The 13,315-nt window shown below is 27.3% G+C and overlaps 2 protein-coding genes across 2 annotated transcripts; one reads left to right on the top strand and one right to left on the bottom strand.

The window, feature by feature from the left end:
- Positions 1-3,155: 3,155 nt before the first annotated feature.
- On the bottom strand, positions 3,156-6,129 carry LOC111028344 (DCN1-like protein 3). The gene is made up of 4 exons (XM_022306956.1): positions 5,612-6,129; positions 5,296-5,469; positions 3,829-4,309; positions 3,156-3,769 (listed from the first exon to the last, which is right to left on the bottom strand). The coding sequence occupies exons 2-4, from the start codon at positions 5,399-5,401 to the stop codon at positions 3,424-3,426; spliced, it is 933 nt and encodes a 310-aa protein (XP_022162648.1). The 5' UTR covers positions 5,402-5,469; positions 5,612-6,129; the 3' UTR covers positions 3,156-3,423.
- Positions 6,130-7,601: 1,472 nt separating this feature from the next.
- LOC111028345 lies at positions 7,602-9,351 on the top strand. The gene is made up of 3 exons (XM_022306957.1): positions 7,602-7,799; positions 8,504-8,990; positions 9,082-9,351. The coding sequence occupies exons 1-3, from the start codon at positions 7,723-7,725 to the stop codon at positions 9,325-9,327; spliced, it is 810 nt and encodes a 269-aa protein (XP_022162649.1). The 5' UTR covers positions 7,602-7,722; the 3' UTR covers positions 9,328-9,351.
- The last annotated feature ends 3,964 nt before the right edge of the window (positions 9,352-13,315 follow it).

Genomic DNA, 13,315 nt, shown 5'->3' with positions numbered 1-13,315 from the left:
TTTTAGTTACCAAATGTTGACAAAGAATTTTTATAAGAAATATTACATATTTAATTTTGTAATACCTATTTTATGTTAACAACAAGGCTGTAACTGAAAACAAATTTTCGGGGGGGGGGGGGGGGGGTTAGGTTACGTCCTTGCAGGTTAACAATAAATATTGGTATCCAATACAAAATTAAATATCTAATATCCAGTATTTCAATATTTGTTTCAGGTACTTAACCACAAAAAAACCTAGTGGTTATTAAAAAAGTAAAAAAACTTTTGAATTTTGAGGGACTGCGCCTCTTCCACTTAATTAACATCTATGTAAATAATTACAAGTAGAGATGTTATTTAAAATGCCCCATATTTTTAGGAATTAAATTTGGGTTCCTTACTAAGTTTTTGATAACAATATGATTGAAAACATTAACTATGCAGATTATAATAAGCAAATGACCACTGTATTTAAAAAAATATTAAAGCCCAGATTCCTGTATGTTTTTTCTGGAATAGCATTTTTAACTATAGTATAAATTATATTGTATCTTATGATGATTGAATATTTCCATTTTTAAGGCATATTTTACAACACATTACAAATAGATATAGAAAATTTATTTTTCAATAATCGAACAATGACTATGTATTTTGAATTTATACATACGATTTACTTAAGTTATCTAATTTATTTTGCATGTTGCGATGTTGATTAAAAAGATTAATTTTGTATTCTTCTATGTATGGCCAAGGACCATTTTGTAACAATAGCATGGATGTCAATTGAACTAACATTCAACAATATCTGTTTTACAGAAATCGGTATTTTCATTTTGTAGAATATAATCCGCGGGATTTTGAGTCTTGACGAATGACGACTACCCTTCTAGTAATAAGTGATATTGACTACACCCGGGTTGTAGACTTTTGCATCTTTTATTGAAACACGATCGACGATGATTTACCAACGTAAAATGTATTTTAATAGAGTACGCATCTTCAATCTGTATACAACTAATTTTAGGGTTTTTTGGCTTATTAGGTTATTTTTGTGACTTTTAAGGTCATTTTTTTTAATTAGAGGCCTTTTTTTAACAACTGAGAGAAAAATTAAGAGTTAATCATTTCTTATTATCATATTTTTATAATTTTCATCAATTGATTTATCAAATTTTATAAAAAATACTTAAAACAAAACTTTCAATTGTTTACTAGATGAAAACCATTTTTGAAATTAAAATTAAAATCAAAATCAAGTATCATTTTAAGATTAATAAATAATCGTATTAACTCAAATCGTTAACTCTTGAGTTGTTCAAGTATTTAGATCATAAGCAAAATATTCAAATTTTACGGAATTTTTGAGCTTTTAAAGTCATTAATTCATTTTTTTAGGACATTTGTATAGGCTTATTAGGGCATCAACTTCCGGGCCTTAAAAATGATTATTAATGGTTGCATACCTAGCTATAGGTATATTAATTCATATTTTTTATATAATTATCTATTTGAAACCATATGATAACAATAAGTATTTCAGTTTTTATGCATTATACTATATTATATTATTATGCATAAGAGCATAGCGTAACATCTACTGACTGTTATCACCCATTACGATTTACGACGATCGTTAAGTTCGAATCGTAAATAATCGTTAGTTCAAGGAAAAACATTTATATTATAGGTATTATACGACTTAGAATTGCTATAAAATGACGACTGGAAATGACAGTAAGTTGTCGACTTTAGGGGGATGTCATACTCCACTGAATTACCCCTGGGCTAGTGGGGGACTTCTGGGTTTTGCCACATCCACATGTCCCGTATTTCCCGAGACACTTTTAGTTTTATCATATTTTATGATTCGGAGTGCTCAGAAAAAATCTTAGATTCTCGATTGGTCATCCACACATCTTCTGGGTTGATCGTCTAGAGCTCTGTCATATATATTCAAAACGATTATAGATAAAACGGCCAAAAAAACAGTTTCATTCGATCGGAAATGGAACTAAAATTTGCAGCAAAAGAACTAACCCTCATTTATTATACAAATTCTAATTGTGATGTCATTGATGTCATGAAATTTTCAAAAATTTAAAGTTGTTCCCTGTTTAACGAAAATCAATTTTCAGTATCTTGTACAAAAAATAGAGATGCAACTATGTAAGTAATCAAGCATGTAATAACGGTAAGTATAATAATATATTAAGTAAAATTTTGTTTTTACATGTCCTAAATGCTCCTAGTTGACTTACTGGATAATACACATTTACACCCAAATTTTTTAAATAAAAATATATTTTGTATCAAAAGTTAAAAACTATGTTTTTGACACATCATACAATAATATTAATCACAGTAGTGTTCGTATTTTATTATATCCATAGTTACTAATATTTACAATATAAATCAGTTGAATTAATCATAGGGTTATGTATACTGAGTGTCTGACTATTTTAAATAACCATTAATAAATATTTGGTTTTGTGGCTAATATCACATTATATATTCATAACATAGATATGAAAAGGAGGATAGTGTTAAAATAATTTACTAAATTTAGAAATAAATAAACTATTTATATCATAGAAATATTATTTTTTGCAAAATTAACAGAACCCCAAACAAACTTTAAATAAATTATCCATACATTATCGTAATTTAAATCATTGTACATTATTTAAGATTACATATTTATTATTTTGTTTTTGTAGTAGCGTTAATAATATAGTATATTATACATATTATATTTATATTTTATATCAACATTTGTTTTATTTTTAATTAAATATTTAAATATTCTTAACTACAGCGAAGAAAAAAAATCGCACATATTAGCAAGATTTAAACGCTTGTCATTGATCAAGCTTGAATAGTATCACAGGTTTTTGTTGACTAACAACTTCAGTCAGTCTTTTATAAAATGATTATTTTCAGCACTCAAAACTGAGACCTAAAAACCGGATGCCAAACTTTCTTGATTCCAAATACTTAAGTGGAAAAATATTAGTGATTGGATTACTTAAAGGAACCAATTTTGTTGCATTTAGTAGGACCGATACAAGAGCTTATATTTTTTGAACACAATAGAAATCACTTGAAAAAATATTTATATGAAAGTAAATATGCAAAAATGTAAGTAAATTAATATAAACAGTAGACACTGTTATAAAAATATGAATTATTTATTTTGATCTATAGGTAAATTAAAAATAAATAATAAATTGAACTAATCCAACTTAATATACATACAATTTTAGATTTGTTTATAAAGTAATATTGCCATTAAAATACCACAAAGGTTTATATTAATATTGGACGGGCTTGTAATAAATTGATGATTTTTAGGTTATTATTACAAAACAATATGTTTGTCAAACATTGTTTTTAAGTCTAATAACACACAAAAAAATAGTGATAGTCTTTTATGTCATTTTAAAGTACACTGCCATGCTTTTTTCCAGTTCCTTTTTCGCTAATGTTTTGATTGGCTTGATCATTTTCATATTCTACAAAATCATCAAAAACGCTTGGCCAAGCTTCTGTGTCGTCATAGTTAGAAAGATCCCCATTGGATACAGATTCAGCAAAATTTAAAAACATGTTCCATGTATCTTTAGGAATACCTCTTATATTATCTTGACTTTCCAAAAAGTTTAGCCAACGTTGTAATATTTCTGGTTCACGGATATTAAAAATTAATTTCCATAATACAATAGCGGTGTCAACTGGAAGAATACGTTGTCCCACAGCATTGTCCAACCCAAATTTAAATGTAAACCTGGAAATGAAATTTTTTATAAAATCTATTAGTATTAAAATAGTGCAACAATGATTTACCTGTATAAACTTTTAAATTCCTCAGTATTATAATTGAGATCATTGGCTACATCTGACAATTTATTTTTCATCAATGACACAGAATCTACTTGAAGTGCATGACAACCATTAAGAAATTCTGCACGAGTAAATCGGCACATCTGATGAGCATCACATTTCCATGCTAATATAAGAATGCGGAATTCTTCAGGTGACATCTGTAAATCACTACACAGTCTTTCAATTCCGTCAATTAATATCAAGTCTTCGACAGCATCTTTGTACATATCGAATAACTTTTGAACCCTGGTTTGGAAACTTTTTGTGGCAAAGTTATTCAACCTTATGTTGGTCTTGTTTAATGTTGATGTCAAACGAGTACAGGTAAACGAGGAACGCAAGCTACCACAGTTATCACTACCCACTGATCCTAAAACAGGAGCATTATGAGCTCCATTGCTCATAGCCATCACTGGGGGATTTAAATCATTTGAATCTAGACCTGCATAACATAAAAAGAAACATTAGTTTGAAATTTTGAATACAACTAAGTTTGAACCTAATGCAATTATTTTACTAAAAGAAAACTTGGAGAAAATGTAAGAGGACAGAGATTAAAACAATATCAGCTTATGCATCTCCAACAAAACTTCACCTAAACTGTTCTTTTCAGTTAGGTATCTGTATATGGTTTTGTAATCTTCAATTATTTTATACTATTATATTACCATTTTTAAGTTAAAAGTTGGATATTTAAGATTATTATTTACTATTTAGGTACTATTCTTCTACTTCAACCATACTATTGTCCTACACTTCCATATAGAGCTCTATGTCTCTATCATACCCACCTCACCTTTAGTTACATCAGCTATCTGCCTGTCATTCTCTCCTTTGTCCATCAATCTATTCTTAGGTCTACTTTTCCTTCCAAAAGCATAATTGTTATTTTCATATACATATGTTTCATGTTTGCATGTCATAAATCATGTCAAAAATATATCAAATTTTCAGGCCAACCAATTTAAGAAGTGGGCCAAATCACAATAATATTGGTTTTTAAATATTTGAATGTATACTTGTGCGGTCTAAACTGTCTCTCTCTCTCTTTCCTTCTACATTTAGGTACTATATAAATTTAAATTAAAAAAAAAATTAATTTTAAGTACTATATAAATTTAAATTAATCATCATTTATCAACTTATTAAACTGCAAGTGTTTTTTTAATAGTAAAAATAATAATGATATTTTATTTTAATATAACTTGCCGAATCATACAAGTATTAAGTGTAGATGTTATAATAATCATTTATCTCTGCCTTATGCTAAATTAGCAATCTAATATTTTTTAAATACAAATTATGTAAAGATTTTTAATTAGTCTAAATAATAGTTTGATAAAAGAATTAAAGCAAAGCTTAAGTCAATAAATTTTCATACAGTTATTATTTTCTCATTACAAATGGGTTATTAAATGGTTAATTCACCTTCAACTCTTTTGTCTGGTACATTGTCTGAATTTTCGTTGTCACTGGAACGTGCCACCGGCCTAGCGGTACTCTTAGAGCGCAAACATGAAAAACAGTTTCCCATTGATCAACAGCGCCGCAATTAATTGGCCTTGTAGAATGCATGTGTTGTTTCAAGGCAATAGTCGAAACCTGAAATACGATCAATAAATTATTATTTTAACATATAGTAATAAAAGGAGGAACATCAAGAGGCGATATGAAGGTTTGCAAACAGAGATAGCTGGAAATTAGAATAGAAAATGTAGAGATAAAGTTTGTTTTGTTTTTTTACCTTTTTAAGGATTCCTGTGACTCCAAAGGGCAAAAGTCTATGCGAGACATGTAATGTGACTTGACAATTTATTGTTGCTATGAGTGTTATAAAGTGGTAGCACACGGATTTTGAAAAGGAACACACATTTTAGAATAGGTAGAATATACTATATTGTTTCAAAAATAACTTGTTCAAAAAAATACTTGATAAATTTAACGTTGGTAATTATGTTTACACATAAAAATGTATACAACTTAATAATTTTTCTAAATATTAAATAACAATTATTAATGTTTTGTAACAAGATTATTATTGCACTCTATTACAATAAGTGAAGTTGGTCTTGGCCATAGTACTCATTGGTGATCAAACAGTTGTATGTTTAGTACGACTCTACGACTTGAGTTGTCTGGTTCTGTTATCTTCGCTATCAATCCACAAATTAATCATAGCAGGGAAAATTATTATTCTTCATCATGACGTCATTACTCCGTTTATCAATGTTATCAATTACCAAGATAACAGTAAATAGTTAACAGATAAGATCTCTTTCTTTCTTAAGAGGACATTACACCTAACCTAACCTAACCTAACCTTGGTTCAGTGTACACCATTGGTAAAAAATATAGTATATTTATGTATATATATTATATAGTTAAATTATTTATACGCTACACAAACATTTATTGTCCCGTCTTACAAGTGCGTAACATACCAATTTGACTCTCAGCAGATCACATTTAGCTATTTTAATTAAAAAATATGTGTGAATTTATTAACATCTTATAAAATTTAAATCTGAGATTATTATCTAGAGCAGCGGTACCCGTAATATGTTCCGCGGGACAATCTCAAGGGTTCCGTCAGATGTATGTGATTATTGAGAAAACTATTTATTATATTTGGAAAAAATTTTATATTATAAAAAAATGTTTTTTCTCTTATGCTTATACTAAACATAAATACATACATAGATGGGATGCCCGCACCAGACCTACGAATTCAACTTTCAGGTATAAAACCCAATATAAAAACTATTATAAGTAATGTAAGTCAAAGAATGAAACAGATTCATTCTTCTCATAATCTCATTACCTAATAATATTAAAAGTAAATGTATTTTTGTTTTTTTTTTTATTTTAAATAATTGGGTTCTTGACATACAGCAATAATCTGTGGTTCACGAGAATTGACGAAATTGACGACTGCCCTTATAAGCATGATAATGATTATTAATGGTTGTATAGCAACATTTTAATTCATGTTTCTTATATTATTATATATTAATTATACCCACATTATGATAACTGATAGTATTCCAGTGGTCCGTGTATGAATAGGTATCATATTATTATGCATAAGAGCATACCATAATATCTGAATAATATCTGCGATCTGCCTATTGTTATTAATTATTGCCTAGTTATTTACCATTACAATTATTGTCGATTTACGACAAATGTCAATTTAAATAAAAAAATAAAAAAAGTATTAAGATTTTAGGTATTATAACTACTTCTTGAGAATGGCTATAAAATGTCGAATAGAATTTACAGTTGTTGACTGTACTCTAGGGGGGTTTCACCCCCTCCCACTACAACCCCTCTAGAATCGCCACTGCATGTATGTGATTTGCAGAGCGAAAATCAAGTTGAGCATGTGACCTACGACCTACCGAGACGATTACCTATGTTATGCACGGACAACGTGACAACGTACGGCAGTAGGTACCGATCTATTTACTGGTTAAAATAAGCTTTTAATATTTTTAACTTTTAAGAGATATACAAAAAGCGTATTGCTAAACTTTTTTTAAAATAAAATAATTGTAGTACATTTTTGAATAATTTTGACATATTGCTGTAATAAGTATGTGGGAACAGGTCATAAACTTAATGAAAGATGAAACAGAATAGATAGAAAAATAAATATTTATTTTATCTTGAAGCTGAATGATAATATGCCCACTATTATCACAGAACAATTTTTGTTATTGTTTTCCACTGATAAGTGATAACATAGTTAACATGCACGGCACACAACATACAGTACGACACTACGACGACACCAACGTGCTTTTGTTTTGATTTTTGTAATTTTAATTAAGTTTTTGTTTATATTCATGTAAAATGGCTCGAAAATTTAAAAGTAAAAAACAAAAAAAAGTAAAAGATGTATTTGAACAAATCTCTAAACGTAATGAAGAGTAAGTAAGATATACAAATGTATTTAGATAATTTAGATATTTGTATTTAATCTACAAACAATAATAAAGTTATTTCTTTAAATTCCCTATGAAAAAATATTGTATGCCAAATAGAAAAATTTCTGAATACATTCTAGTGACTTTATACTTGAGAATGTTGAATGAATCTATCACTTATAACATTTGTACCTAGTACCTACTGACTGGTACTATAGTACAATATAATTTGATTTACTAATGACAATGTGTGAATTATTAATGCACTATGAACATATTTTATGAATATTATTTACCAATTAGTTGCCATGTGCCCGTATTAATTACAAGTACAAAATGTATCACCTACTACTTAGGTAATCGAGCTTAGAGGCATTGAAACATTAACTGACCTTTCCTTAAAACGATTCTTGTTATAAATATTGTTAATACTTAATCTTTTTTCAATCATTTATAATATACTCGTTTATTTACTGTAGGTACTTCATAAAGTAACATTCTTTTAATACATTTTATTGTTATACAATTAATAATCAAATAAACCTAAGCTGATACAGTGATATTTATAAGTCTTATCAAAATCTATCAGTTACTAAATTGAAAATTATTTCACTACTGTTAGAACTTAATTCTTCATTACATACTATTTATAGAACTTAACATTTATTATGCTTTGATATAATCTAACTATTTTTAATTGAATACAGGTTAAAAGGAAAAACTAACGAGCCTCCCAAAGATCCTAAACGTCAAGATGTGCCTCGAAGTTTACGTGAATTTATGCAACTAAAAAAATTAGCTAAACGTAGTTTGAAAAATATAAACCAACCATACATAGATATAGGAAATAGATTTACAAAAAATAATCAAAAATGTGCATTTGAACTAGAAGAAAAACCTGAACAAGTTCATGTTATTCGGGAAAGTGGAGTTGTTGCTACTGAAGCTATAGCAGTCCAGACTACTAAAGAAAAATTAGTTCAAGCTAAACGAAAAAGACAATTAAAAACTAAACTTAAAAGAGATAAAAAAAAAGAAAAGAAAAAGCAAAAACTTGATGAAGATACACAAGATAAAGTAGAACATGCAACTGAATATGTTAAAGACAATTTTGAATTTGGAGAAACTGTACATTGTCCTCCAAATTTGACTGTAAAACCAAGAAAAGCAGTTATTAATCATTTTGAAAATAGAGTAAGAAAAAACATAATCTGTTATTCATGTTTTATTGTACTATTTTATAATATAAAACTTACTTACTGATTATTAATTATATTTGTTTTAGCCTGGTCGTAAAGATGACTTGTTCTTAAAGTCCATGTTAGCAGATACTGGAAATTCTGCAAAAACAAAGAAAATAAGTGATGTCATCTTAAAAAAACCTAGTAAAAGTGCTATTCAACGTAAAGCATTCACAGGCAAACGCAAAGCATTGTCTATATCTGATCGGAGGATAATAGAAAAAGAAAGAGATTCCGCAGTGTTAGCATACAGGCAGTTAAAAAAAAATGTAACCAATAAAACTGAATAAAGTCCGTAATATTTATGTTGAAAACACTTTTTTTTAATATTAATTTTTGATAGTTTTTTGCATTTTCATTTTTGAAACAAAAATTCATTATTAAATCTGTTTTTATGAACAGACATCAAAAATATATTATACATTTTATGAATATCCTCCCATAAAATTTTTTCTTATGTTTCAAAATAATCAAAGTTCATGTTTGTGTTATTTTAATTGGTAAAAGTTAATTTTTAAATTCATTTTTGATTTCTTGGATGAAAATTATTTATTCTTAATATTATATGTTGTTCATATTATATACTTATAAATGTTTTTATTTTTTTATAATCTCAATTAATATAAAAATATATACTCTGTTCAAAATGAGATTGGACCCCGGCGGCAGAGTTGGGCGCATGAGCGTGGCTTTGTTCCGTGGCAGCACTCAACATGCCGCTGTTCTAGGGATGGCGTCTGACCGTCGCGGAACAAAAACTGGTCGCCGCCGAGGTCTGATATCATTTTGAACAGACTATAGTTAGGTACCTACTAAATTTGGATGCTGATTTATTCATGTAGAACTACATTACAGTGCACTTAGTATTATTACCATAGAACATATTATAATGGCAGAAAAAGATCATATTATTGTGTTCATATATTATATTGAAGGATGTTAGCATGTTATTCAATAAAAACATGATGTCATTAACTTAATTAATAGCTATCCAACTGTTGTAGACTGTTGATATAATAGAACAATTGGTTGGAATGTAAGCTTCTACAAAAAATTAACAACACAACTCGGTCAGTGCATACACTTGTAATTTTAATTATAATGGAAAATTCACTCTTAATATAAATTTGTACTATAAATCTTAATAAACTAGCTGTTCTAGTGTTCTACGCTAATTAGTTATAAATAGTTAGCACAAAGCAATAATATTATGTTGATGTTTAAATCAATTAATGATGTTCAAAGGGAAGTGATGAAAGTTTATTATTAGTCATACAGTAAAAACATGTGTAATTAAATGAGTTATTTAAATAGCTGAATCATTATGTTTGATTGTCTATGTTGCTGAAATATTATATTATACAGGCCTTCATACACTAAACAGCTGTTTGGATGTAAGGTATGTATACTTATTTCATATGACCTGCATCTTGTATAAGGTTTTTGACTTACTGTTTAATTAATTAACTTATGTCAAATTGTAGGAAATAAGCAACTCTGAGAAGTCTAAAAAAATACTATTGATAAGTGAGTTGTGAGACAATAATGAATCATAAACATAGGTTTGACTCAACTATTAAATTCAAATTTATAAAATTGACATTTTTTGAATGATTTTGAACTATCCAAAAATACCCAACTATTTATTACAATTTTCAAAATAGAAAATTTTAGTTTCTAAAAAGTCTATAGTTTTGCAATAGGTAATTTACATTCATAAAAATGATTGGGGTCACAAAATTGAAAAATATGTTTGTGGACGTGATATATTCTTTCATTGTCCCAATTTAAATTTTATTAGGCAATTTGTTTAATGACTAAATGGATTTTATTACTATCATCATTGATTATAAATACTTGTATAGTTTCTAATCAATGCTATCATCTACTTGTTTAAGATACAAATTATATAATTTTATATGTACAAACTAACAAGGCAGTCCAATTCGAGTTTTAATAGTTTTATGATGCACTCTATTACAATCATATAATTTATAACACTAATTGACGTTTATTTTTATATTTTGAAATAGTAATTAATTATGTTTATTGATTTTAGTTATGATTTTGTTATAGGCAATGACGAATGATAATTTGTTTGTTACATTTTAACATATCTATCTTTCATTTAAGATTTTTTTATTATACCCTTCCTAAAATTTTACTTATGATGGGCGTCTGGAATCTACCTATCTAGAACCTACCAATAATATTTTTAAATTATTTATTCTACTTCTTTAGTTCTTTATATTTCGTGACTTATATTATTTTCAAAATCGAGTTTTTCGTATCGCTTTATACAGAAACACATATTATTACATATGTTCCGAATACTTTATGTTCTTTGGAATAGCCAATAGGTAATTAAATATAAATAAATAATATTAATAATTCAGGATTTCGCACATTTTTCAAAATGTCAACAGTGCATACCCATAATTTCCACCCACAATATAAAAAATATCTCCCAAAAAATATTCACACATTAAGAAGTGCGCTGAGAAAAAAATGTACCATTTTTCCTTAAAAAATGGCTATAGTTTTACCCAATGAAAAACATTTATGATTTCAAGCCTATGAAGTGTAGGTATTCATAAAAATATGAATATTTCTTTAATTGGAACATGAAAATTGTTCTTAATTAATATTATGCTAAAACCTACCTGTAATGTAATTTATTACATCTACATAATTTTATCTACCATTTATTTAAAACAAATAATACATACAACTATATAAGTAAAACATTATTGAATTAAAGACCAATAATATCTTATTAAATAAGAAAATGTATTACATTTTTACTTAAATGTATGAAATTTTATCTACCATTTAAGTAAAACGAATAACAAATATAAGAAAAACATTGTTTATTTATAGACTACTTCTTCTTATGAAATAAGATAATTATGTCTAAAATTGATGGCAATCTACATTTATCTTACAATTTTCTTTAATTTTCGAAAAAAATGCAACAATTTCTAACTTATTTACATGTAAGACGTATCACGTATGCACTGTAACTTGTTCAACCGTGCATAATATCATAGTATAATAATTTATATTTTATATTGATTATAATTTTAATTTCTAGCACAGTAACAAAGTTTGATTCGGATAATTGGAAAAAAACCATACAAATTGCACTATATTAGTATATTTTATAAAAACGTTAGCTTGCGAGTAGCTAGAAACTAATTATCGTTGTTAATTAATAATTATTGATGATGTGAATTTAGGATAAATTGTAGGTACACCTCCTTCCAAAAAAATGTAAGTCCTGCTATACGTCCTTGTAAATTATATTGTTTTCATTATATTATTCAGCCATTAGCCATAGATATATTTCTTAGAAATGGACCGTTGGCCGTATTTTTGAATTGGTACTTCGTACTTAGGTTATAGTTATAATTATCAACGAAGCAGATCTCGTTGCTATAATAATACTAATAGGTAATGATAATAATAATAATTATAAAAATAATAATACCCTTTCCTAATTTAGACGACCCTTTAATTGTGTAATTAAAATAATATACAATAACAATACGTATATTCATATAAGACAAGTTAAAAATGATTTATTTCGACCAAAGCAGTGTTACAATAACTTAGGCCTTATTCATCACTGAGAAAGACCTCTTATTGGTGATATAGGAGAAACTAATCAGAATATTATAAGAGGTAAGTATCTGTAATAATATTTTCTAAATATCTAATATATTATTTACATGTAGGTACTTACCTAAAATATATTTATGCCAGTCATCTTTTTTACTTATTGTGTTAGCAAATACAGATTACAGATTGTAAATTTTCCAAAATAATAATAAAAAAAGTATGTCTGATAAACAGAATATTCAATAACTGTATACAAAAATGAGATTAATTATAATTGAATTATTTTTATAAACACAGAAAAAAAATTAATGTACAATTATGTATAACATACGTCGTAGTTTATTTTATTATTTGTTATTTAGCCGTGGCGAATGACTGTACGCAAGGTCTGCGATACGCGCGGGCCTTCGGTCTCCATTAACTCAGGTCAGAGGCCTCCAATACTTATTTTTTGATTTTATAACTCAAAATTCAAAATACTAAAAAAAACCTCATGTATGATAAAATTGTAAATTTAATTCTACGAAGATCTATTTGCCGATGGCTGTATCTGTGAAATTGAAAAAAAATATTTTTCTACACAAAAATGTTGGTTCTGCAGCGTGCCATCATAAACAATATGTAGTGATGAATGTGCAGATATTTAAAATGATTTGA

This window comes from Myzus persicae, unplaced genomic scaffold, assembly GCF_001856785.1.
Source record: "Myzus persicae strain clone G006 unplaced genomic scaffold, MPER_G0061.0, whole genome shotgun sequence".
In the NCBI taxonomy this organism is placed as follows: Eukaryota; Metazoa; Arthropoda; class Insecta; order Hemiptera; family Aphididae; genus Myzus; species Myzus persicae.
Note: the sequence above shows the minus strand (reverse complement) of the source record. Positions and strands in the feature narration are given on the sequence as shown.